The 24,554-nt window shown below is 46.1% G+C and overlaps 1 protein-coding gene across 3 annotated transcripts in view; it reads left to right on the top strand.

The window, feature by feature from the left end:
* The window catches only part of ADCY6 (adenylate cyclase 6), a 48,823-nt gene that overhangs the window by 20,661 nt on the left and 3,608 nt on the right, over nucleotides 1-24,554 (top strand). For all 3 annotated transcript variants that reach the window (XM_081844331.1, XM_081844333.1, XM_081844332.1), the window contains 12 exons: nucleotides 10,458-10,483; nucleotides 10,675-10,822; nucleotides 10,962-11,059; nucleotides 13,150-13,237; nucleotides 14,061-14,177; nucleotides 14,693-14,854; nucleotides 15,451-15,626; nucleotides 17,132-17,167; nucleotides 18,970-19,099; nucleotides 20,457-20,720; nucleotides 22,300-22,504; nucleotides 22,641-22,765. In XM_081844331.1, coding sequence (XP_081700457.1) covers nucleotides 10,458-10,483; nucleotides 10,675-10,822; nucleotides 10,962-11,059; nucleotides 13,150-13,237; nucleotides 14,061-14,177; nucleotides 14,693-14,854; nucleotides 15,451-15,626; nucleotides 17,132-17,167; nucleotides 18,970-19,099; nucleotides 20,457-20,720; nucleotides 22,300-22,504; nucleotides 22,641-22,765 — 1,575 coding nt within the window. The remainder of the gene's footprint in view (nucleotides 1-10,457; nucleotides 10,484-10,674; nucleotides 10,823-10,961; nucleotides 11,060-13,149; nucleotides 13,238-14,060; nucleotides 14,178-14,692; nucleotides 14,855-15,450; nucleotides 15,627-17,131; nucleotides 17,168-18,969; nucleotides 19,100-20,456; nucleotides 20,721-22,299; nucleotides 22,505-22,640; nucleotides 22,766-24,554) is intronic.

Genomic DNA, 24,554 nt, shown 5'->3' on the forward strand with positions numbered 1-24,554 from the left:
GTGCCAAAGGAGTTGGCCCAGAATGAGGGGGATGGGGATAGGGTGGGAGTAGCTGTTTTTAGGCCATAGGCCATAACCATAAAGTTGCTTCCAGTACAGTTGGATTGCCAGCCATAAAACCGAACGTGTCACATGCCAGAGTTACAGTTTTACCCCACTTGCAGCAAATTGCATCCATGAGAACCAGGCTGTTACTGATCCTAGCAGCTGAGAAAGCAAATAATGTCCCCACCCTTTATGTGATGTACAGATAATATATTTGATGCTCAACAAGCAGGCTGTTTTTCTCTTTTCCTTGTGGCATGAGCCAGTTGGAGGCTTTGGGCTGAATCTGCTCACGTAATTTTTCTAAGATCACGAGGATGGCATAAATATATACAGTGGTACCTCGCAAGACGAATGCCTCGTAAGACGAAAAACTCGCAAGACAAAAGAGTTTTTCGTTTTTTGAGTTGCTTCGCAAGACAGATTTCCCTATGGGCTTGCTTCGCAAGACGAAAACGTCTTGCAAGTTTGTTTCCTTTGTCTTGCAAGTTTGTTTCCTTTTTCTTAAAACCGTGCATTCAGGGGGTGCAGTTGCGACTTGACTTCGAGGAGCAACTCATAGCACGTGGTGTGGTAGCCTTTTTTGAGGTTTTTGAAGACTTTGGTATTTTTGAAGCTTTTCCAAAATCGGTGCTTCGCAAGACGAAAAAAATCGCAAGATGAAAAAACTCGCAGAACGAATTAATTTCGTCTTGCGAGGTACCACTGTATATAATGTGGAAGGTCCTCCTCTACCTCCCTCTCAGCTCAACGTGAACCTACCCACGTTACAAGAACTTCCTTGGAGACCCTGTTCTTCCTGAACCCTTTTTCCATTTGAAGTAAATTGAGGGCAGAATTACTTGGGGTACGACCTCCTTGGTGGTGGAATCCAAACTCTGGAAGTCCCTCCCAAGGGATATTCACGCTTTCCCTGATCTCTGTTAATTTTTGCTGCTGTTATTGATTTAGGCTGTGCCATCCCAGGCTGCCCTCAAAGTTGGAAGAGAATCTCCCACCTTCTGCTAGCTTTTGGTCATTGTTTATTGCTGCTAACTTGATTGATTGATTAATTCTTGATTATTATTATTTTTTAAAAAATTAAGCCCCCTCTTGAATTATATTTATTTGGGTTGTTGTTGTTAACCACTGTGTTAAGGGGTGATATGATAGCCATGTTCAAATATATAAAAGGATGTCACATAGAGGAGGGAGAAAGGTTGTTTTCTGCTGCTCCAGAGAAGCGGACACAGAGCAATGGTTCCAAACTACAAAAAGAAGATTCCACCTAAACATTAGGAAGAACTTCCTGACAGTAAGAGCTGTTCGACAGTGGAATTTGCTGCCAAGGAGTGTGGTGGAGTCTCCTCCTTTGGAGGTCTTTAAGCAGAGGCTTGACAACCATATGTCAGGAGTGCTCTGATGGTGTTTCCTGCTTGGCAGGGGGTTGGACTCGATGGCCCTTGTGGTCTCTTCCAACTCGATGATTCTATGATTCTAAGATGCTTTGGCTCAAAAAGGCAGGATATAAATTTTCTAATAAATAAAAGCCTAGATCCATATGGAGATATTGAGTAGCACCGCTTTTTAACTTTGGAGAGGAACTGGCTTTTGAAATGAGATGTCAGCACACCAGATGTCCAAGAGTCTGCTTGGGTGTTGCAGCAGATGCGAAGAAGCATAGGGAATCTCCTCCATGTGTGTTTTTGAATATGTGTGTGGAATGAAGCCTGCTGTCTTTCTGTCTAGGAGCACCCTCCATGAGGTCAGCAGAAGGGCAGATAAGTAGACTACACCACCAGCACAGATCCAGCTATTTACCCTGTCAACCTTTTGGAGGCTAGCTGACCAATGTTAAAAGGAAATCTATTGATACCATGCAGATAGGGGAGATCTGATGTGTTGTGTCAGCACATCATATTTTCCCTTGAGATAATCATCCTGAGAGACAAGCTAATTGGACAAAGGAGGTGTCAAATATCCTACAAACAAGAGAACAAAAATACTTTTAGCCTTCTTTTTTTGGAAAAAAAAGTTATAGAAGGAATTGGAGTTAAAGTAGGACAGCATTGGTAGAGCACATATGCTGCATGCAGATGGTTCCTGGCATCAGTCCCTGGCGTCTCCAGTTAAACAGATCAAGTAGAAAAACCTCTATGCCAGTGTGGTGTAGTGGTTAAGAGCAGTGGACTCGTAATCTGGTGAACCCGGTTCGATTCCCCGCTCCTCCACCTGCAGCTGCTGGGTGACCTTGGGCCAGTCACACTTCTCTGAAGTCTCTCAGCCTCACTCACCTCACAGAGTGTTTGTTGTGGGGGAGGAAGGGAAAGGAGATTGTTAGCCGCTTTGAGACTCCTTAGGGTAGTGATAAAGCGGGATATCAAACCCAAACTACTCTTCTTCTTCTTCTTCTTCTTCTTCTTCTTCTTCTTCTTCTTCTTCTTCTCCTATCTGCCCGAGACCTTGGAAAGAGACTAGAGTTGATAGTGCCAGGCTAGGTGTATAAAGGGACTAAAGAGCAAGTATGGAGTAGCAGTTAAGAGTGTTGGACTAGGGACTGAGAGACCAGGGTTCAAATCCCCACTCAGCCAGGAAGTTCATGGGGTGACCTGGGTCAGTCACCTTCTCTCAGCCTAAGCTACCTCACATGGTTGTTGTGAGGATACAGTGGGATAGGGGGAGAACTGTGCTCACAACTGGGAACTCCTCAGAGCATAGGAAGGATAGAAATGCCAGAAAGTAAATTGGCTTTCTCGGTTCCTGAATACCTGGGGCCCAGCTGTCTCGGGTGGGGGGGCACAACAAGGGGCTGAGGGAAGGAAACTCTTTCATGCTTCCAATGGACTGTGTAAGCAGGCAGGAATTGGGTACCATGACCATGTCACCCCAACCCACCCACCCTGGCTCTGTGTTGGCTGAAACAGGACGATTTCCAAAATGTCTGGAGACCCAGATGTGGAGCAGAGCTAAAAAGTGCAGCGTTCTACAACTGGAGAATCACAATTGACTGTTTTATCTGAAAACTGAATGGGTGGAGGCATAGTGTGGATTCTTAAAAGTCTGGCCTCAGGTGAAGAAATGTCTAGTTACAATGCGGAATTTGAAGGCGTTGGGACTACATGGCTTTGCCAAATAAATCTGAAGCATTTGGGTTTCTTAGGCTGTTTAAGAAATACAACAGCTATCAGGACAGAAGGTGCTTGCTTCAGGAACTAGGAGGATTATTTTGAAGCATTAGGGCTGATGGACACATTCACATGTGAAAGAGCATTTATTACAGCCCTCTGGATTGTTTTACCACAGAAGGCAGGAGCAGAGTTGTGGGGAGTTTGTTCCTTCATGTGGAAAACAAGTAGAACAGTTCTTCTCCATATTCTGTGTGTGAGGGGTTTTTGAAGTGGTGGCTTTTGTGGGGAGCGGGAGAATGTCCAGATTCTCTTTTTATGGCTTGTTGGTTGGGTGGGTGGGTTGATAGCGGCCATTCTGAGCTGGTGAATTTTGCCTGGGGCAGTTTCAGTGCAGGTTGTTTCCAATCAGTCACTCACCCAAGCGAGAGGTGAAGTGAGCAGCTAACTAGGAAGAATTTTGTGCCTGAATTACTCTGGACTATCTTGCTTGGGTGGAAAGAATGAGAGTTGCTTGTGTGCTTATTCGGTGGGTAGGGGAACCTCCCAAGGTTTTCTGGGCATTCATGCAGCAAAAGCCTGAGCCCTTTCTGCCCTTAATCCGGTGTTTCCCCAAGTTACTTTCTGATAAGTAGGGCACACCTTTTCCCGCCTCCATTTCATCTGAACAGATTTTATGTTAAGAAAATGTGCAAAAGTAAGAGGAGGTCTCTTACTTCTCAAAGGAGGTCGCCCCCTAGATTTCTGTGCAAGACCCTGGTGCCAGTGTGCAAACCTGGTTTTGCTACTCAGGCAGAGATGTAACTGTTGGCCTCCTAGTGGGTGAGGAATTCTGCCATGTCTATCTATACATGAAGTGTATTTACATGCTCCAGATGCACCCAGCGGAGTGATGTAGCAGAATTAATTGCTCCTACTAGAGGCTGCTGTGAAGGGGCAAGGCAAGGTCTATGAGTTTTATTCAGCTAGGTCCTACTCGGTGTAGACCAACTGAAATTAACCAACCTTTGTTATTCATGGCTGTTAACTTCAGTGGGTCTCCTACTTTGAGTAGGACAAGTATTGTATACCACCCAGTGAAATTGTGCAGAGTTGCAGTGGATTCATTTCCTTTGTTGCCAAGTTTGGTGCGGCTCAAATTACATAAATTGTTAAATTTATTACATGGCATATGGTTTAGGATTTACTGATCTAGCATTGGAAGGAGTAATTCTTCCCCTCCCTGTTAATCATCCACATCCCCCCCCACCGCCCCCCCTCCCAGTATATGAAGTTTAGGCTGGGTCTGCCTATGGAGCAGGATGAGGTCTCGAGAGCTGGTACATGTGAGGCTTGCAACAAAATATACAGTGGTACCTCAGGTTAAGTACTTAATTCATTCCGGAGGTCCGTTCTTAACCTGAAACTGTTCTTAACCTGAAGCACCACTTTAGCTAATGGGGCCTCCTGCTGCCACCAGAGCACGACTTCTGTTCTCATCCTGAAGCAAAGTTCTTAACCCGAGGTACTATTTCTGGGTTAGCGGAGTCTGTAACCTGAAGCGTATGTAACCTGAAGCGTATGTAACCTGAAGCGTAGGTAACCTGAGGTACCACTGTAGTAGGATTGAGTTTCCTGTTCAGGATCCCAACCACTTTTGACCTCTTCTGTTCCCACTTCACATGCAACTGGCCAGCATTCTCTGCCCGCTGAACATATTTGGGCTGCTTTGAAGGTTGTTTTTTTAAAAAAAAAAAAAAAAATACTGGCAAACTCTGGGGTTCTTCTGTATGTTTATGTGTGAATGGTGCTATTTTGACTACGCAAGGTATGGGGTCACTTCTGTATGCTGCCCATGTAATAAAAGAAGCATAGCTGAGAAGAGATCCATTTTAAGACCAGCTCCTCACCTACTTTCTCTGTGCATGGAGTGCTCTTCTATGGAAAAGCTTTCAAAAACGTCCCTTCCCCTCTTGCTTAGAGTCGGTCTGCTCTACTGCCTCCGTTCTGCTGCAGGTGTCGAGCACATCTCAAAGAGAGTCTTGGAGGAAGGTCCCCTTCTGGACCCTGTTTCATTCTCCTGCTATCAGCCGCCACAGCCACCAGCTATCTCTCTCTCACCCTTTTCTTCCCACCCGCCGGCACGCCTCACCCTTGGTCTTTCTAGGAGAACTGGAATCTTGCTTCCCCTGAGTCTTTCTTACTTCCTTCCTGTGACCTCGGCACAATGCTCTGCTTTTCTAAGTCTCCCTCCTCCCAGCCCTATTTTGCTTCATAAATTGCATGAAGCATTGTTATAGCAACAGTTGTTGCACATTGGGGCAGCTATTGTTCCCAATTTGTGTGTGACAGGGAGGGGGAGATTTCGAAACTAACATGGCTATGACCATTATCTTGATGTGCTGGCTAGCTTTAGGACTTTGGAAGCATTTTTTTGTATATAAAAAAATAAGTTACTACATGTTGTTTGCTTTGAGAGATTCTCACAAAAAGCCAAGGTGACAACCTATTTAAATAGCTGGGATACCTCAGTCAGTAGAGCATAAGAGACTTAATCTCAGGGTTGTGGGTTCAAGTCATGTTGGGCAAAATATTTCTGCATTGCAGGGGGTTAGACTAGATGACCCTTGTTGTCCCTTCCAACTCTACAGTTCTATGAGTCTATGAACTGAGTGAGGCTTTAGCATGAAATCTACCAGCTTCTGCAGAATCCTGAGAGCCTTGGCTTTTATTTTAAACAAAACCAAAGCAAGTTTGTAGCCCCCACAGCCCATGTGTGAATGAGAAAATACAGATGGCTAAGTTTTCAGCTCTCATGGCCAGGGTGTGACCCACAAGACCCTTTTAGCTGATCACCAATGCTTAAGCAAACTCTGTGACATTTAAATTCTGAGTTTCTGCAGAATGACCTTGGCTGTGTCTCTACACACTTGTTCAACGGCTATGAGGGCCCTTATTGTTAGATGTTGATAACTTTATCACAGAGCCTGACCGCATCTGAAGGGATCCGATTGTGCCACAAAATATACTCCCAGCCCACAGACACGTTTCTTGAGAATAGATGGCAGATCCCCCGATACTGAAGCTGCCTTTCCCTGGTTTCAAAACCAGAGTGTTGGGTTTTTTAAAGTGAGACTTCTTGCATTGCAACAGTTGTTTGTTTTCACTGCACCTTCCTTTTTTCTGTGTTGGAAAAATCCCATTTGCCCTGCATAAATAAAACATGGTTGTCTAGGGATTTTAAACACTGTCAGCTCTGCATTGAGGTTGGTTTTTTAATGCAATATCTATCCAGACTTCTTAGTCTAAGAAATGATAGGTCATAGAGACTATCTCAATTTCTGGCAATAGAAAACTTCTATGCAGAACCTTGTAGCCGCTACCCTGATTTCAAAAGTGTAAAGAGTGAATTGAGCAAGATTTTAAGCCAATTTGCATAATTCCAGAGTTTTTAAAAACCCACCACTACCACTTAATGTGCTCTTCTTCATCATATTGTCACAGTTTGCTGGTTGCTAAGGGACGACCCGTGGTCTTGTGTCATTCACTGTGAAGGGTTGCTGTTACTTTGTTGATTGCTCGATTGCAGGTTGTTGCTATGGCACTGGTTGCTCAGTGGGTTTTGTGGTGTGGCATCTGTTGCCATGGCATTCTTTGCATCTTAGGAGGAGCTTCATTAGCATGGGAGAAGGAGCTACTCTGCCAGTGGTGGCAGCCCATTGTCTGACATGGTTTGGTAATGGCTGATTGGTTGCCACGATACTGGTGGCTGTTGCGTGATCTGGCAGTGCCCTTTGCTCCCAGCACCTGTTGTTGTGGTTTAGCTAATTCAGTACAGTGGAATGGTTTGTTGGTGGTTCTGGTGCCTCAGGAAAGTCTCTGGGCTTAGGCTTTGACTTGTGCTTGGGGCCTAGGAGTGAAGCAGTTTGGGGGCACTTCAGCCCTACATGAATTTCTGAATTACTTACCTTTTCCTCTAATTATGGTTGGGTCGCTTTCTGCTCAGATTAAGCCCTACTTGGCCAAAGGCGTGAGGGCAAAAAACTGTGTTGTGGTCACCAGCAACAGCCTTTCCCCCAATGCCCCACATATCTGCTCCCAGGCTTCTCACATTCAGGACTGGAAAGAGATTAAAAGTGTATTCAGCTGGATGATGACCAAGAACTCTGCATGTTGGGGATGTTGCAAGGCGGGGCCAATGTTCCTTCAACCCGTACACAGTCTGGGTGGGCCCTTATGAGTTTGACTGAAGTGCCTGAACAGGACTTTAGAATTACGGCTATCCCGTTGAAGAGGAACCTGTTAAGATGGCCTGCTTTCAGAGGCTGTTGGATTCCTGAGGGGCCTTGGGCAGTTTGGGGCTAGTGTTTTTGTCAATGCTTTGCTTTGTGGAACATGGAGGTGACTCAGACAGGTGAAATACCGTATTTTTCACCCTATAGGACGCACTTTTTCCTCTCCAAAAATGAAGGGGAAATGTGTGTGCGTCCTATGGGGCAAATGCAGGCTTTCGCTGAAGCCTGGAGAGCGAGAGGGGTCAGTGCTGCTTGCGGAGAGTTGCCTGCATGCCGAAGCCTCCCTTCACTGAGCTCAGCGCGTCCAGGCTTCGCGGACCTCTCCGCAAGCAGCGGGAGCCAGCGCTGGGCTCCCACGACTTGCAGAGAGCTGCCTGTTTGGGGGCTGGGGTCCGGGGAAGCTCGGGCCTCCCCCACACCAGCCCCGCGCCTGGGGGGGAAAATAATTTTTCCCCCTTTATTTCCCCCCCAAAAAACTAGGTGCGCCTTATGGGACAGTGTGTCCTATAGGGCGAAAAATACGGTAATCATTCCCACTAGAAAGAATCCATTTGCTCCTTGGTTTGCTGCACTGGCTAGCATGGTGTTGGCAGTAGCGAATCCAACCAAACACAGGTAACTGTTCATGATTGCCATTATTGACACAGAGTAGATTCAGTGAAGGAACAACACTTCCCCCTCACCGTTGTAACCTCACAATGCCATCCACTGGAGGGTATGTGACCTTTTCCATCTGAGCCCATATCCAGGTGTTAAAGACTCCCCAGAGGCCAGCTGCGACTTATTTGCTAATCATTTCAAAGGCAGAATTGCTCATATCTGCACGGACTGGAATGCCTCCTTTACTGCCGTCTCTGTGATCATGTTCAGAACACCACTGAGTCACATTTTGTCGCTGAGGCCTGAGGCCATCGACAGGTTGCTATGAGGGATGGGGGCAGCCTGTTGCCTGGATGCTCAATCCTTGCCCTTCCTGGCTCATTACATCTGCCTGGGGTAGTTTCATCTGCTGGGTCTAGGGGCTAAAAATGTCTCTTTCTGAGATAAGACTACCTTTTAAAGAAAATCAAGGTATTACCATTTTCCTGCATTGCAGAGGGTTGGAATAGATAACCCTTGGGGTTCCTTCCAACTTTACAGCTCTATGATTCTATGACCATCCCTGATAAAGGGCACCCAAAGATTCCCTCCTCCGCCCCCCCTAACATTACAAACATTCCATTTTGGGGCAAGGTTCTTGAACTGAAACTCAATCCAGACAGGATGGAGCTACTATGCATGGCTTATCTGACCAAGAAAGTGTGGTTCAGCCTGTTCTGGCTGCGGTTAAGGATTAAATCTCTAGTCTTTGTATGCTATTCGGACTGACGTTATCTTTTGGTGGAGAACCCAGTGGCTTTCTCGGCTTCTGGATCCTTTTTGCCACCTTGGGTGGTACACCAGATGTGATTTCTCCTTGGCCGAGATTCCAAGCTGCAGTTTAGTATGCACTGATAACATCCCATTTTGATTATTGTATTTAGTGTGCTATATGAGGAGCCCCCTTAGAAGCTTCAGGTGGTTTAAAATACTGAAGATTGCGGCTGGGAATTTGGGGTTTTGATTGTCTCTCACCAGTTTTGAAAACAACTGTGCTGGCTTCCTGTCTGCTTCTAGGCACGATTCAAAGTTCTGGTTTTGACCTTCAGGTCTCTAAATGACTTGGGTGACTTTGGAAGCCCATTTTCAAGTGCTCCCTCCATCTAAGGAGAGGTGGGAGGGGAGCCAAGATGGAACTTTCTCTCTGTTTCCACCCTGCCTTTGAAATGTGTTCCCCAAGAGCGATTTGCCTTGCACTGACTTGGTTTATCTTCTCAGCACCAGGTGAATAAATACCATTCCCTCCCCCCAGGTCTTTTTGCTACTGCTGTGTCCTGATCTTATGTGGTTTTAATAACTGTATGTTATGCTCTGCTGTTTTAATATTTTACATAGATATTTGTCTATTATTATTATTATTATTACTATTATTCATATTTTATTTTTATCCACCTTTTCTCCAAGGAACTCAAGTTGGTATTGATAGTTCTTCCCCTCCCCATTTTATCCCAGTTTAGGCTGAGAGGTGGTGACTGGCCTAAGGTCAGCCAGTGGGTTTCATGGCTGAGTGGGGATTTGGTCTCCCAGGCACTCTAACCACTATACCACATTAGCAGTATTTTGGTGAAGCAATACTTAGCAGGATTTTAAACAACTCTCCTCCCAACCCACCAGCTGATTGACAGGTGTGTGTGTGTGGTTTGGGGGATATGACCCCAGGGCCCTAATTGGACCCCCTAATGGACCAATGCACTGGAGATTCCCCACCGCTCTCTTAAATAAATAAATAAATAAATAAATAAATAAATATTGCAGGTACCGTGGTACCTCAGGTTACATACGCTTCAGGTTACATACCCTTCAGGTTACAGACTCCGCTAACCCAGAAATAGTACCTCGGGTTCAGAACTTTGCTTCAGGATGAGAACAGGTTAAGAACAGTTTCAGGTTAAGAACGGACCTCCGGAACGAATTAAGTACTTAACCCAAGGTACCACTGTATTTTAAGACTAATAGCATTCCCTCACAGTTGTTAGCCATTTCTGCACTTTAGACATTCACAGTAAAGATTGCATGATTATATATATTAATATTCTAAAAATAGCACAAGTTCTACATTTTTTGTGCATGTGTATACAATTTTCTTAAAATCTGCTGTGAACACTTGAACATTTGAATGATATCCACACTGTGGAGAAGTCTTCTAGCAAAGATCTGATGGGCATCCATGCTTTTGACTTTCTGGTGTCTCTTGAATACTGTTTTTAGGCCAACAGGCTTTTGCAGCTGTTTAATTAGCCAGTCACTTGGATGATTTTTTGAATTGTTTTTAATGGCTCTTAATATTTTGGTGTTGCAAACCACCCTAGTATTTTAAGATAAGGTGGTACAAAAATACTTTTATGAATAAATATAAATATCTGTTTCCTCTCTGTGTCTCCCTCTCCTTTCTCAGGGTATTGATGATTCCAGCAAAGACAAGTGAGTATCTTGCCTCGCTCTTGGGACCCTAGCAGCGGGCAGGGAGGCTGTGCCAGTTAGAGTCTGGGAGCTGATTGTGCAACGAGTGGCGAGATGAATATGGGGGGAGGGACTTCGCCGGCAAGGCTTGCTCTACTGACACTTGATGCCTCCACAACTAGTCATAAAACTGAGACATCTGCCTCTTGCAGCCGAAGCACGCAGGAGGCCCTGAACCCTGAAGATGAAGTTGATGAGTTTCTGGGCAGAGCCATTGATGCTCGAAGCATTGACCAGCTGCGCAAGGACCATGTCAAGCGCTTCCTGCTCACTTTCCAGAAGCCAGAGTTGGAGAAGAAGGTACCTTCCCATTTGCTTCTGGAGTTTTCAGCTTTCAATCTGGGCATGGGAATCCCACACTTCTTTGTTCCAGTTCAGGCAGAACCACCCCCCACTCCCCGCTGGTAACTTCCCTTTCTCTTCTCTTTCTACTCTGCAGTATTCCAAAAAGGTGGACACCCGCTTTGGCGGCTACGTGGCTTGCACCGTGCTTGTCTTCTGCTTCATTTGCTGCATCCAGATTGTCATCTTCCCGCAGTGAGTGACACATATGCAAGAGTACGTTGGTCATGTACTCTTTCTGCAAACGTGGTACATATGCATTCATGCCCATGTGTGTGCCTTCATGTGCACACGCAGTGAAGGCACACACTTCACAGGATCCCAGTATGTGCAGTGGATCTGCATCCTACACTTCTCCATCGCTGCATATGGTAGCCATAGGTGAGGTAAGGTAGCACGTACAGATGCATAATAATAATAATAATTTATTATTTGTTCCCCAGCCACTCTGGGCGGCTTCCACAAAGACCAAAAATACACTAAGATGTCACACATTAAAAACTTCCCTGAGCAAGGCTGCCTTAAGATGTCTTCTGAATGTCAGGTACAGTGGTGCCTCGCAAGACGAAAAGAATCCGTTCCGCGAGTCTCTTCGTCTTGCGGTTTTTTCGTCTTGTGAAGCAGCTTAGCGGATCAGCTGTTAAGCGGCTTAGCGGCTTAGCGGATCAGCTGATAAGCGGCTTAGCGGATCAGCTGATAAGCGGCTTAGCGGCTTAGAAAAAGGGGGGAAAGGAAAAAAATCCGCACGAACTCGCAAGACATTTTCGTCTTGCGAAACAAGCCCATAGGAAATTCGTTTTGCGAAGCACCTCCAAAACGGAAAACCCTTTCGTCTAGTGGGTTTTGCATCTTGCGAGGCATTCGTCTTGCGGGGCACCACTGTAGTTTTTTGTCTCTTTGACATCTGATGGGAGGGCGTTCCACAGGGCAGGTGCCACTACCGAGAAGGCCCTCTGCCTGGTTCCCTGTAGCTTTGCTTCTTGCAATGAGGGAACCGCCAGAAGGCCCTCGGCCCTGGACCTCAGCATCTGGGCAGAACAATGGGGGTGGAGACGCTCCTTCAGGTATACTGGGCCGAGGCCGTTTAGGGCTTTAAAGGTCAACACCAACACTTTGAATTGTGCTCGGAAACGTACTGGTCCTAAGCACACCTAGTTCTCTTAAAGGCTTATTATGCACTACTTGCCATCATGTGCCACCAACAGATGCACAGGACCCTCAAGCCGCTGATTCCCAATCCAGGCACACCCTGACACTGTGGAAGAAATTGGGCTGGGGGAACCTCAGAGTCTTAGGAAGCTGCTTTCTACCAATTCCAGCTATTGCCCCCTTCTTGCTCATTATTGTCAGCACCAGCTGGTGGAAGCTCTTCGAGATTTCAGACGGGAGTCTTTCCGATCCCTGCCTGGAGACACCAGGGATTGAGTCCGGGACATCCTGAATGCAAAGCAGGTGTCATACCACTAAACCACAATCCTTCTCTCAACTCCATCTCCTTGTCCACAAGTGTGGAGGAACGCTGCTTGAACCAATGGGTTTCAATTTCCAATTGGATAACCCAGGATATCCCTCATATATTTAGCCAACTCTGCCTGGATTCCAGTCAGTAAAATTATTTGCTGCCACAAATGTTTTAGGGGAAGAGGAGGGAAGAATTTCAGTTGCAGTTATTAGGGAGCATAGATGTGCTGTCTACCTGCGAGTATATTTACACTTTGAACCACGACACCCAAGTTCCCCCTCTCGCCTGTGTTACACACCTGATGCAGAAGGGGTCGGCAGATGCCACGTGACAACATTGTGAGAAAAGGCGATACGCTAGACTGATTAAATGGCTAATTTGGGGATATCACTGAGCGAAGGAGGGGTAAATGGGGAAGTGGGGAGAGCACAGTCTGTGGTTGTGGAGGTTTTTGCTTTGAGGCTGATTCTTAAGTAAAAAGAGGAGGAGAAGTGACTTACCAACACAGCCAAACTGGTCTTGGGAGTCAGGGGTCACCACAAGTGGAAAACCCACACAATACACTATTTTAAATTTTTTAAATTTAACATTCTGTCTTCCAACAATATGCACAATATTGTTAACTTACGCAGTACTTCTGCCTTCCCTGCACCTGGGGCCTGGATCTTGTTGGGACCACAATTCTGTCATCCCTGACCATTGGCCACATTGACAGGGACTGGTGGGAGTTGGAGTCCACCAACATTTGATGAGTGGTGGAAAGCTACACGCGTTATGGTGTTCTCCTGACTGGTGGGGCTGATTCTGCCTTGTCTCCCCACAGCTCCCCTCTGATGCTTGGCGCCTACATCAGCATCTTTGTCATCCTGGCCACCATCCTTTTTGTCTGTGCCATCTACTCCTGCCTTGGCGTGAGTGATTTTCTCTTCATTGGGACCCAATGTCTTTGTGACTCATGACTATCCCAAGGACTCCCTGACCTTCCCTCTGCCAGCCCTTGGACCCTGCCTGGGAACACCCCTTATGCCTTTTGAGGGTGCAGTGTGTGGGTTCAGTCTGGTTCCATGTGCAGCTCCTGGGTTTTTGCCACAGCGTCACCCCCTTGCCCCTTAAGCCCTTGATGTGCCCTGCTGCCCTGGTGTCAGGCTCCTGTCCATTTAAGGGTGAGGAAAGGCAAAGCAAGTCAGCAGCCAGGAGGAGGAGGGTCCCTTAGTTGTTCAGGCCAATGAACAAGTTGGGTCTGGAAGGTTTTACATGGATCTGAGAGTATCTTCTGACCACCTCTGGCCTACTGTAGCTAAGAGGCTTTCTGGCTAATCTCCCTGCAGTTTCCTCCTCAGACCAGTCAGAACTCAGGAAGCTAACTTCTATACCAAGCCAGACTTTTTGTTCTCCCGGTGCTGCCCTGGCTGGCAACTGCTCTCTAAGGTCTCTCAAACCTGGTCTGTTCAACTGGTCATGCCAGGGAGTAGGCCTGGGACCTTCTACATACCAAGCAGGAGCTCTGCCCCTAAGTGCGCAAGCTAAATCCCCACCTGTTTTCGCCTGGGTTCAGAACCTGCTGTGGGTTGGAATGCTTAACACCTGATTCTGGTGTAACCAGGCTGGTGCAGGTGAGGGGGCAGTCAAGGCGTCCACTTTCCTGGAGCCGTCCTTTGTTCTAGCCTCTTGGGCATAACAGGGTGTGTGGTGGTGGCCCCCCCATCTCATACGACCTCTCGTGACTCCCTACAGCCTTTTCCAGCCGCCTTGCAGCGTGTCTCCCGCAAGATTATTCAGTCCCGAATGAACAGCACAATTACTGGTGTTGCTGCCATCCTGCTGGTCTTCATCTCTGCTTTTGTCAACATGGTATGAGGGTTGGGAGAGGTGGGCAGGTCTTGTAGTGAGGCCTTGACTGGTGTGGGGACAGTTGAGAACCAAGGCAATATGGGAGTCAGGAAAGAGCACAAAGGATGCTCTAGGCTGGAGATACACACGAGAGAGAGAGAGAGAGAGAGAGAGAGAGAGAGAGAGACACTAAAGTGCTTTGGGGGAGTTATGCACATACTTCTCATGTCCTGCTGTTTCCCCGGATCAAGCAGGTGTTTGGAACAGTGCAAAATTGTATTTACCAGTGGGCAAAAGTGGGAAGAAAATATACATTATGAGCAGCAGTCCCACTTCCAACCCTCTCCGAACCTTCAACTCTCCGAAGAACCCTTTGTCTGTCTCCGGCCCCAGAGCCCAGATATTGGCTCTCCATTATCCTGGTTGCCCTAAGTCTCTGGCATTGGGTGGGATCGGGCAAGTCCAGAGCAAACAAGAGCAGCATTGAGTTCCCTGTCAGCCCTACATAGTCGGCCATTTTTCCCCCCTCAACCCAGTTTGCTTGCAGCCGGCTCCGCCTCCAAGACTGTGCTGCCGGGTTTCTCAACATTACTCCAGCCGCCGTGGGGCCCTGCCACCTACATGCCCTCAACTACTCGTTGGCATCAGACACTCTGCCCTGCCAGGGGAATGGTGCTTCTAGCTGCAGTTTCCCTGAGGTACGTGTATTTCTGAAAGATCGGGGGGGGGGGTTGCATGAGGTGTGAAGAGTTGTGGGTGGGACTTGGGGGTTCAGTCACTGGGCCTGGGGTCAGCATTTACCTCTAAGTCCAAGGATGGTCTCTCCTCCCTTCCTTTACATCCTTGCTCCCACAGAGTGCGTTGATATCTTGTGGGTTTGTGGCTCTGACTGGGCCTTGAAGGTTGCTCAGGTGCAAAATCTGAGGCGGGTGGCATATCTGTGAAGACACGAGGAGAATGTAACCCAAAAGGATCCTGCTGGATCAGACCAAAGGTCAATTGACTATCCTGTTTCACACAACCCAGGTGCCTATGGGAACTCCACAAGCAAGGCACGAGGGCGATGATCTACCCTGGTTGCTTGTCCGTGGATAGTGGTTGTTGGTAGAACCATCCTCCTTGAACTTATCTAATCTCTCCTTTAAAAAAATCTTTTGGCAGCAAACACTATCCAACTTAAGAGTGGGGAGAAGGAGAGGTCACGCTTGTCTCAAGGGAATGAGTGTGGGCTTTGGGGAGCACGTTTAGTTGTTGTAAGGGGCGTTCTGACATCTCTATCCTTTCCTCCCTGCAGTACTTCACATACTCGGTGTTGCTGAGTCTACTGGCTTCCTCTGTTTTCCTGCACATCAATAGCCTTGGGAAGCTGGCGTTGCTGATAGGGATGGAGGTGGTGTACCTGGCCGTGGCCGAGGGCCCCCAGGGGGTGTTGTTCAACAACTACGACCTGATGGTGGCTGCTAATGCCCTGTAAGAATCCCCCCTCTCCTCTGGGACTGGAAAAATCTCAAACCTTCAGCTCTGGGCCTTGAAGTTGTCTGGGTGATTTAAATTGGGAAGGGTCTTCCAGCTTTCACCCTGCACTTGTTTTCTTCCATGTTGCCCTCAAATATAACTTTTCCAAACAGCCATGAGTAACCGAGAGAAAATGGGCCCAGCTACAAACCACCACAATAGCAAATAACACCAGAAACAAAGATGATCTAGCACTGTCACTTTACACCAGAGGTGGTGGTTATGTGGCCCTTCAGATATCAGCTGAATTGTGGATTCCCAAAGGTTCTCATTCATGCATAATCTCATGAGAGGGGCTTCTTATTCCTTTGGCACTTTTCCCACTTAAAAACAAAAACCCAGCCAGCTCACAACATAGAAAATCCATAATTGGCACTGGAAGATAAAACAATATGCCCTACAATAATTGACAGACTTATTCCATTTTAACATATGTCATCTACAATTACAATATTATATAATAAGTTCATTTTGCCGCTACTGCATAATCCTGTATCTTACTGTGCTGTTCTTTAATCGTCAGGAGCTGTAACCATTCTCCTTTTAGCTGCATGTAAGATCGTAGCAGCTGCTAGCCAGCAATAAATTATATCCTTATGTTCTTCCTTCACTGACCCTTCCGAATAATCCAGCAAGAATATGACCGGATGCAGTGGGACTTTGTATCCAAAAATTCTTTCAGAATGAACTTGAACCCATTCTTCCTGAATATTTCTTGACTTGTTCATATTTCTACCATGTGTGGGGGAAAAAGCCATCAAGCCATCACTGGGCAAACTGCTTCTGTATTTTCTGTGCTCACCTCCCCCCCACCTTGGGTGCCCACATCTTTTTCCCCACCCAGGAAGAGGAGAGAACAGCTTCCTCAGGAGGGGGGGAGTTTTAAAGCAGAAAAATCTATTTCTGGGTGAAAGGAGTAAGAACATCCCTTCCTCTGAGAAAATAATTTGCTTCAAATTATATATGGAAGCAGCTCTGTTAGCTAAGAAGTGAAAGAAAGGAAACAACTGTAACTTAATGTTGCATATTTTTATTAAACAAAATTTATATACCTCTGGATTGTAAAAAAACTTAGAAGTGGTTTACAAAAAATAAACCAGGCATAGGCAAACATGATTTGTAAACAGCTAAATTTGGGGAGCAGAGAAAAAGGAAACCACGCTGAGCCTGCGGTGTTCTGTAAAGCTTCAGAAACCTCTAATTGTGATCCATTCTATCTGGACATGGGTGTTAAACTAAGGAGGAGGCTACTCAGTCTCTTCCCATTGCAAGATGCTTGGGGCAGAATTCAGGTGCATCATCTACTACCAGAATCTTCATTGTCCCCCAGCCCATTTCCCCATGTCTAACTCACCCTCAATCTCATTTGCCTTGCATTGTGGGAGGTGGCTTGGGGTGTTGGTATTGGGTGACTTGGGCCTCTCGCTATAAAAATTCTTCTCTCCCCCTTCTCACAACAGGCCAGCCTTCAATGAGACCCAGAGTAGTCAAGATTGGTGAGTTGGAACCAGAAATGGAGCCAATTTTGATGTGGTTGTAGGGAATGGAGGGTTGTGGTTATAAAGGCTACCTAGAGGTTTGGTGAAGGTATTACCAAAGCTTTGGAAAAGTTAAGTGTACAGCAAGGAGGTACAGGTGACATCTCCAGATGTTGTTGGACTACAACTCCCACCTTTCCTGACAATAAGCCATACTGATGGGAGTTGCAGTCGAACGATATCTGGAGGGTACTAGTTTGGGGGAAACTGTCCAAAGGCTGTTTTTTAGGCTTTGGGACAGTGGTAGATTCTGGTTTTTAGAAGTCTTTTGGATTTGCAAGCATCAGATTGTGCTGTTTCGTTTATATATTGTGGTGCTATATCAGTAACAATGTGACAGAAGCACTATATAGGTACCTGCCCTGAGGAGCTTACTGTCCACGTTTAGACGTGAGGGGAGAGGAGAGAACCTAGCAATGGTGAAGCAATGATAGCAAGGGACAAATATACCGATAAGCAAATGCAGTTACAGTGGTACCTCTGGTTACGTACTTAATTCGTTTCGGAGGTCCGTTCTTAACCTGAAACTGTTCTTAACCTGAAGCACCACTTTAGCTAATGGGGCCTCCCGCTGCCACTGAGCTGCTGCCGTGCGATTTCTGTTCTCATCCTGAAGCAAAGTTCTTAACCTGAGGTACTATTTCTGGGTGAGCGGAGTCTGTAACCTGAAGCGTATGTAACCCGAGGTACCACTGTATACAGTGGTGCCCCGCAAGACGAATGCCTCACAAGACGGAAAACCCGCTAGACGAAAGGGTTTTCCGTTTTGGAGGTGCTTCGCAAAACGAATTTCCTATGGGCTTGCTTCGCAAGATGAAAATGTCTTGCGAGTTCCTGCGGGGTTTTTTCCTCCCCCCCCCTTTTTCTAAGCCGCTAAGCCGCTTATCAGCTGATCCGCTAAGCCGCTTATTAGCTGATCCGCTAAGCCGCTTATCAGCTGATCTGCTAAGCCGCTAATAGCGCTAATCCGCTAAGCTGTCAAAGGGCTTGCTTCGCAAGACGAACAAACCGCAAGACGAAGAGACTTGCGAAACGGATTCTTTTCGTCTTGCGAAGCACCACTGTATGTAGTTAGGTTTAAGTGATATATATACATAAATCGTTGAGGTGAAATGAAATTTAAGCAAATTATATATGGATTTTGTGTACTACTTAATATAACAATCTCTGAGTGATTTGAATGAAAATGCATTATTCGGTGAAAGGTTTTATCCAACTTATACTTGGAGTAGACCCATTGAAATTAATGGACCCAAGGTAGTCAAGTCTGCTCTGAGTAGGAATAACTTGGCTACAACCCAAAGCTTCCTAAGGAAAGCTAAATAAAAACAAGACGTAACTGTGTACCACAAATAAAAAAATTTTAAAACTGGAGTCACAAATAACAGCTTTTATTTCAGCTTGGGATGGCAGCTAAAGGGAAATGCCAAATGCTTTGTGGAAGTGATGAACTTTACGGAGTAACAACGGTGGTTTAATTTTTCCCCTTTTCGATTTATATTCCACCTTCTGCATGTAGTACCCAAGCCAGATAACAACCATGTAATGACAGTGCATTTGGGTTGTCCCCTTGGTGTCATGGCAGGAAGGTACTCCAAGCATAAGGGACAGAGAGGGAGAATGGGCTGAGTTTGGTTTTTAAAGAGCAGGGGGCTTCCCTAGGCTGTGGCAGCAGGCAGAGCAAACGGGTTGTGTCAGGGCTGTATTGGGCACAGGAGCGCAGAAAGATAACAGCTTGCCTTTACTCTCTTTTCTCCTAGTTCTGCCGAGGGGAAAGTGGCCCTACAGTACATGACACCTGTCATCCTGCTGCTCTTTGCTTTGGCACTCTACCTGCATGCCCAGCAGGTGGAGTCTACGGCCCGGCTGGACTTTCTCTGGAAACAACAGGTAGTGGAGAGTTTGAGGTTTCTGCCAAGGCTGGGATGACTCTGGAGATCTCATGGTGCCAGTGAATTCCAAAGGATGCTGTTAGTTCTTGCTGTTTACTCAGCTCTTTGCCATGCCTTCTTTAATTGGCTCTGAACTAAAGGACTTAGTTTGGTGCTTTTGTAAATTCAAAGTTATTTTAAGGGACATTTGCTTTATTTTTGTTTGATTGACTGGGATGTTCCCTCTGAGGGTGTGAGAGTCAAGCCTGTGGGTGGCTGTGTCCAGAGACCCTTCTACCCCAGAGTGAGAGGGAGAACTTGATCTCCCCAGGGGAGATAGAGGGAGAAGGTGTTTGTATAGCCCCAAAGGTGAGAGATGGAGATGAAATGATTGGGGGAGGGTTGGCTTTCACCTGTTGGATTCATACGTAATTATGGGTTGTTGAGGGTTTCACTGGAGTGAGAATTGAGAGGATGGAGTGATGTGATGGGTGCAAGGAGAGTGTAATGACAGCATGGTTCTTGAATTCCTGAATTGTATTATTTCGCGTGAGGATCCTTTTATGTAATATTAATGTGATTATATAAAAATGCACACACACACACACACAATGTTGCATTTTGTTGTGTATTTTGTTGTATTTTTGTGTTGAATGAAGACGTAAATGTCTCTGAGATTCATCTAAAAATAAAGCATATACAAGTTAAATAAATAAATGGTAGGAAGGAGAGTGACTGGTACTGCGTCTCTTGACTAGGGGTGTAAGCTTCTGTGGTTTAAGATTATGGCTACTGACCATTTTTTATCTTTTTTTCTTGGATGTGACTTGTTTTTATGTATTGCTTTCTTTTTTGGTTTAATTGGGTGTTTTTCTGTTGTTATTTTTTTTAGTACTTATGTAACCTTTAAAATTTTGATAAAAATCTTTATAAAAAAAAAAAGATTATGGCTACTGACAGTGCAACAAGTGATGAAACCTGAAACTGAAGAGTGGATTGCGCAAGATCTTTTGTTAGTAGTAGTAAGTTTTAGTCCCAAACATTGCTCTTTCCCCCTCTCTGTGACTAGCAGGAAAGAATAAATTATGCAGATATGTGCAGTCCTGCTGGATGTACAGAACTTCTACAGGTTGCAGAATTTGTGCCTGGTGTGTGTGGTGCAGGCTGGGCAAAACTGTGGCCCTCCAGATGTTGGGACTCCCAACTCCTGTCATCCCTGACCACCAGCCTTGTTTGCTAAGGCTTCTGGGAGTTGGAATCCCAAGAACATCTGGAGGGCCAGTACCTTCAACAGTGGAAGTTCAAAAGGCTTAATGAAATCGCACGTCTTGGATAATTGGTACCCTCTTCATTTCCTCCCTTTGCGACTCTCCCAGGCTACAGGTGAGAAAGAGGAGATGGAGGAGCTTCAGGCCTACAACCGTCGGCTGTTGCACAACATCTTGCCCAAAGATGTGGCCGCTCACTTCCTGGCCCGCGAGCGCCTCAACGACGAGTTGTACCACCAGTCGTGTGAATGTGTCGCCGTCATGTTTGCCTCGATCAGTAACTTCTCAGAGTTCTACGTGGAGCTGGAAGCCAACAATGAAGGCGTTGAATGTTTGCGGCTCCTCAATGAGATAATTGCTGACTTCGATGAGGTAACCGCGTGTCTTTTGTCTGCATTGGGTTGGAAAAAGGGAGGTACCAAAGATTGGCAGAGGTTGAAAGATGAGTAGGTTCCCCCTCCCCCCCCCCCCCAAAAAAAGATGCTGGAGGAGGACATGTTTATTGTTTGTGACTTCAGTTTTGAAAGTGCCACGTGAATGGATATTTGATATTGGTTAGTCTTCCTTACTGTTTTGTGGTTTAGTATTGTTTTTATTGTGAATTACACAGGGGGCGTCACCATAATCTTTTCTGAGCTGCATAGGGCCTCTAGGGGTCTTAATCCGGATCTGGCTCTGTGCCCACTAGGGGGCCCTGTGCCAGGGTGAGGTTGGCGCTCTCTGCATGGCATTCTTCTGAGGACGGCTCTCACCTAGTGCCGGGCATTTGCACGAGTACAGAGCAGAAATAGGAGAGACTTTTGAGAACCAAGGCAAAATCTCTGCCGCTCAGGAGAAGTGCAGCAGTGGCCGTGGAAGGTTTTAAAACAGTAGAAATATATATAAAAAAATTGTCCAGTAACACCTTAGAGACCAACTAAGTTTGTTCTTGGTATGAGCTTTCATGTGCATGCACACTTCTTCAGATACACTGAACATAGCTGTCAACTTTTCCCTTTTCTTGCGAGGAATCCTATTCGGAATAAGGGAATTTCCCTTAAAAAAAGGGAAACGTTGACAGCTGTGACACTGAAAGAGAAGTCACCAGACCTTTATATACAGTGAGAGGGTGGGGAGGGGTTTTACTCAGAAGGGTGGTGGGAATGGGTGATTGGCTGATAGGTGTGGTAAACCTGTTGACGACTGTTAACAACTGCAATTGGTCTTACAGGAAAAAGCGAGGGGTGAGATGGCTAAAAATAGCTACATCATGTATAATCAGATAAGAATCCAATGTCTCTATTCAGACCAGGTATCTCCATGGTTTTAAGTTTGGTACTAAGTTGTAATTCAGCAACTTCTCTTTCCAGTCTATTTCTGAAATTCTTTTGTAATATGACAGCTACTTTGAGATCTTGTATAGAATGTCCTGGGAGATTGAAGTGTTCTCCTACTGGTTTCTCTGTCTTGTGATTCCTGATGTCAGATTTATGTCCGTTTATCCTTTGGCATAGGGTTTGGCCTGTTTGTCCAATATAGAGAGCTGAAGGGCACTGTTGGCATTTGATAGCATACACAATGTTAGAAGATGAGCAATTAAATAGTCCTGAGTTGGTGTGTTTGATGTTGTTAGGTCCAGTGATGGTGTTGTCTGGGTGTATGTGGCAGCAAAGTTGGCATCTGGGTTTATTGCAGGCTCTGGTACCAGTGTCCATGTTAAGTCTGCTTGCTGTATTATTGTGGGTGAGGAGTTGTTTAAGATTGGGCGGCTGTCTGTAGGCAATGAAAAGTCTTCCTCCCAGAGCTTGGGAAAGAGAACTGTCGTTGTCTAGGAGAGGTCGTAACTCTCTGACAATGCGTTGAACTGTTTTAACTTGGGAGCTGTATGTGTTTTAAAACAGATGTGCAATTTTGATGAAAGGAGACTCTCTCAGCATTCGTAGAAATTACCTTCCATTGCTTCTTTCTGTAGATTATCAGTGATGAGCCATTCAGGCAGCTGGAGAAGATAAAGACGATTGGCAGTACCTACATGGCGGCTTCAGGGCTGAATGACAGCACGTATGACCGCGAGGGGCGCTCCCATATTACAGCGCTGGCAGACTACGCAATGCGGCTCATGGAGCAGATGAAATATATCAACGAACACTCATTCAATAACTTCCAAATGAAAATTGGTCAGTGGAGCCTGGGAAGGGTGGGTGGGTGTTCCACACTGGGGGGAGAGATTGGGTGTCCTTAAGGCAAGTGGCTTGGCTGCTCAGTTTTGACTGATTTTCCTTTTTGTATCCCTTCTTCCCTTTTCTTCCACAGGGCTAAATATTGGGCCAGTAGTGGCTGGGGTGATTGGCGCCCGAAAGCCACAGTATGACATTTGGGGCAACACGGTGAATGTCTCTAGCCGTATGGACAGCACTGGTGTCCCTGACCGTATTCAGGTGAGAGTGGTGATGGCATGACCTATTTTGACTATGGTTAAGGTTGCTGGCAGGCCCATGCAGAGGTCGAGGGTGCAGCCTGGTAAGCTTGCCCCCAGCCTTGGGGGGATAAGCTGGCCGGGGACCCCGCCAGGGGGCCTGCCTGACTTACACTGTCATGCGAAGAACAAGACCCCCATCCCAGGCTCATGGTTGCCAGGATTTAACCTTGGAAGTCTACTTCCTTAGGAGAGGTTCAATAGGTCTGTAATAATATAATCTATGCCGAGCGGCTTAGTCACAGGAGTTCTAACAAAAAAAGTATATATCCCATGCAAAGTTAAAACAGTTAAAAATCAACAAAACAGCAAACCTTACAAAACAAGCAGCAACATTGAACAGCAAGATTCACTCCACACTAGCACCCATCGTTTCTGCATCTAAAAGCCCTGCTAAAAAGAGATGATGTTTTGGGGTTGGTTTGTTAAAAGTTGGAAGGGAGTAGTGTCCAAACAAGCCTTCCTTAAGAAAGAGTTCCCACCTGATCTGATAGCCTCCTGCTGAGCTTCAAATGTAAGGACACCCTAACTAGGACCATCTTGAAGATTCTCCTTAAGGATAAGGGACAAATGTTTAGAAGGAGGCAAACCCATCTATCCTGCTCTTGGGGGCATTTGAACCTTAAGAACACAGTGCCAGCACTTTGAACAGCTGCTGAATTTCTGGGTAGCAATTTAAGAAAAAAAAAAAAGGAGTTCTTTTCCCTCAAGCATGGCAGCCCTGCTGTTGATAGCTAGCATTTTCTCAATGTGGGGGCAGCTGTGACACAGCCCACGAGGAGATGATGGGATATTTTTAAGACCCAGCAGCTGGAACACCTGGATCGGAGTGAGGATTGTTGCTGACTCATTCCTGTGCCACCATCACCATTTATTTATTTTTATTTTTATTTTTTGCCAATTGTTGGGAGTCATTTCTGGTGGAGGAAAAGCTTTCCACCAACTGCTTTGAAATTGTTACTTGCTGCCAGTTTTTCCTGGCAAATGGGTTTTTTTGGGGGGGAGGCACTATTGGGGCTGGTGGGGAAAGCTGGAAATCCTGTCCAGAGGAGACTTCAGTGAGAAGAGCAGCAATTCAGGCTTTGTTGTGAGCTGCCTCAGAGACCATGGGAGTGGGAGGGGCGGGATATCCACATTTCTATTAAATAATATTACGGGAGCATTGTGTCAGTAAGGCTCCCTCTGCTGACCACTTCTGAATAGTTCTGGTTACTATATGAGTAAGAACTCCTTTGCCAGACCAAGCCAAAAGTCCCAGCATCCTGTTTGCAGCATGGTCTATGAGACGCTTCCAGAGATTCCATGTGCAGCACCTAAAAGCAGCAGCACCCCCTTGTGGCATCTGGGTGTATATTGCCTCAGGGTGTTCCGCTTGTTGCCACTAATAGTCACGGGTAGATCCATCCTCCATGAAGCTACCTAGTCTATTTTTACAGCCATCCAAGTGGGTGGCCATCACAGAATCTTGAGATAATGAATTCATGGGGCTGTATTCACCAAGGGAAATAGTCTGAAGACAGAATGAGTTAGTATCAATTGACTGAGCCCTTGCTTGTAGACCTAGTGGCTACACCAAAAGCAACACCATTTTCCTTTCTTATGGTCCTTCCCCGGGACACAGAAAGCCTACTAAAGCCCTGAACCTCAATACTTTGGGACTAGGTCTCTTGTAAGCCAAATAACTGAAGTGGAGACAAATGCTCAAAAAAACCCCAAATCCCATGACTTAGGGTTGCCATATTTCAAAATGT

This window comes from Podarcis erhardii, assembly GCF_964252035.2.
Source record: "Podarcis erhardii genome assembly, chromosome: 2".
In the NCBI taxonomy this organism is placed as follows: Eukaryota; Metazoa; Chordata; class Lepidosauria; order Squamata; family Lacertidae; genus Podarcis; species Podarcis erhardii.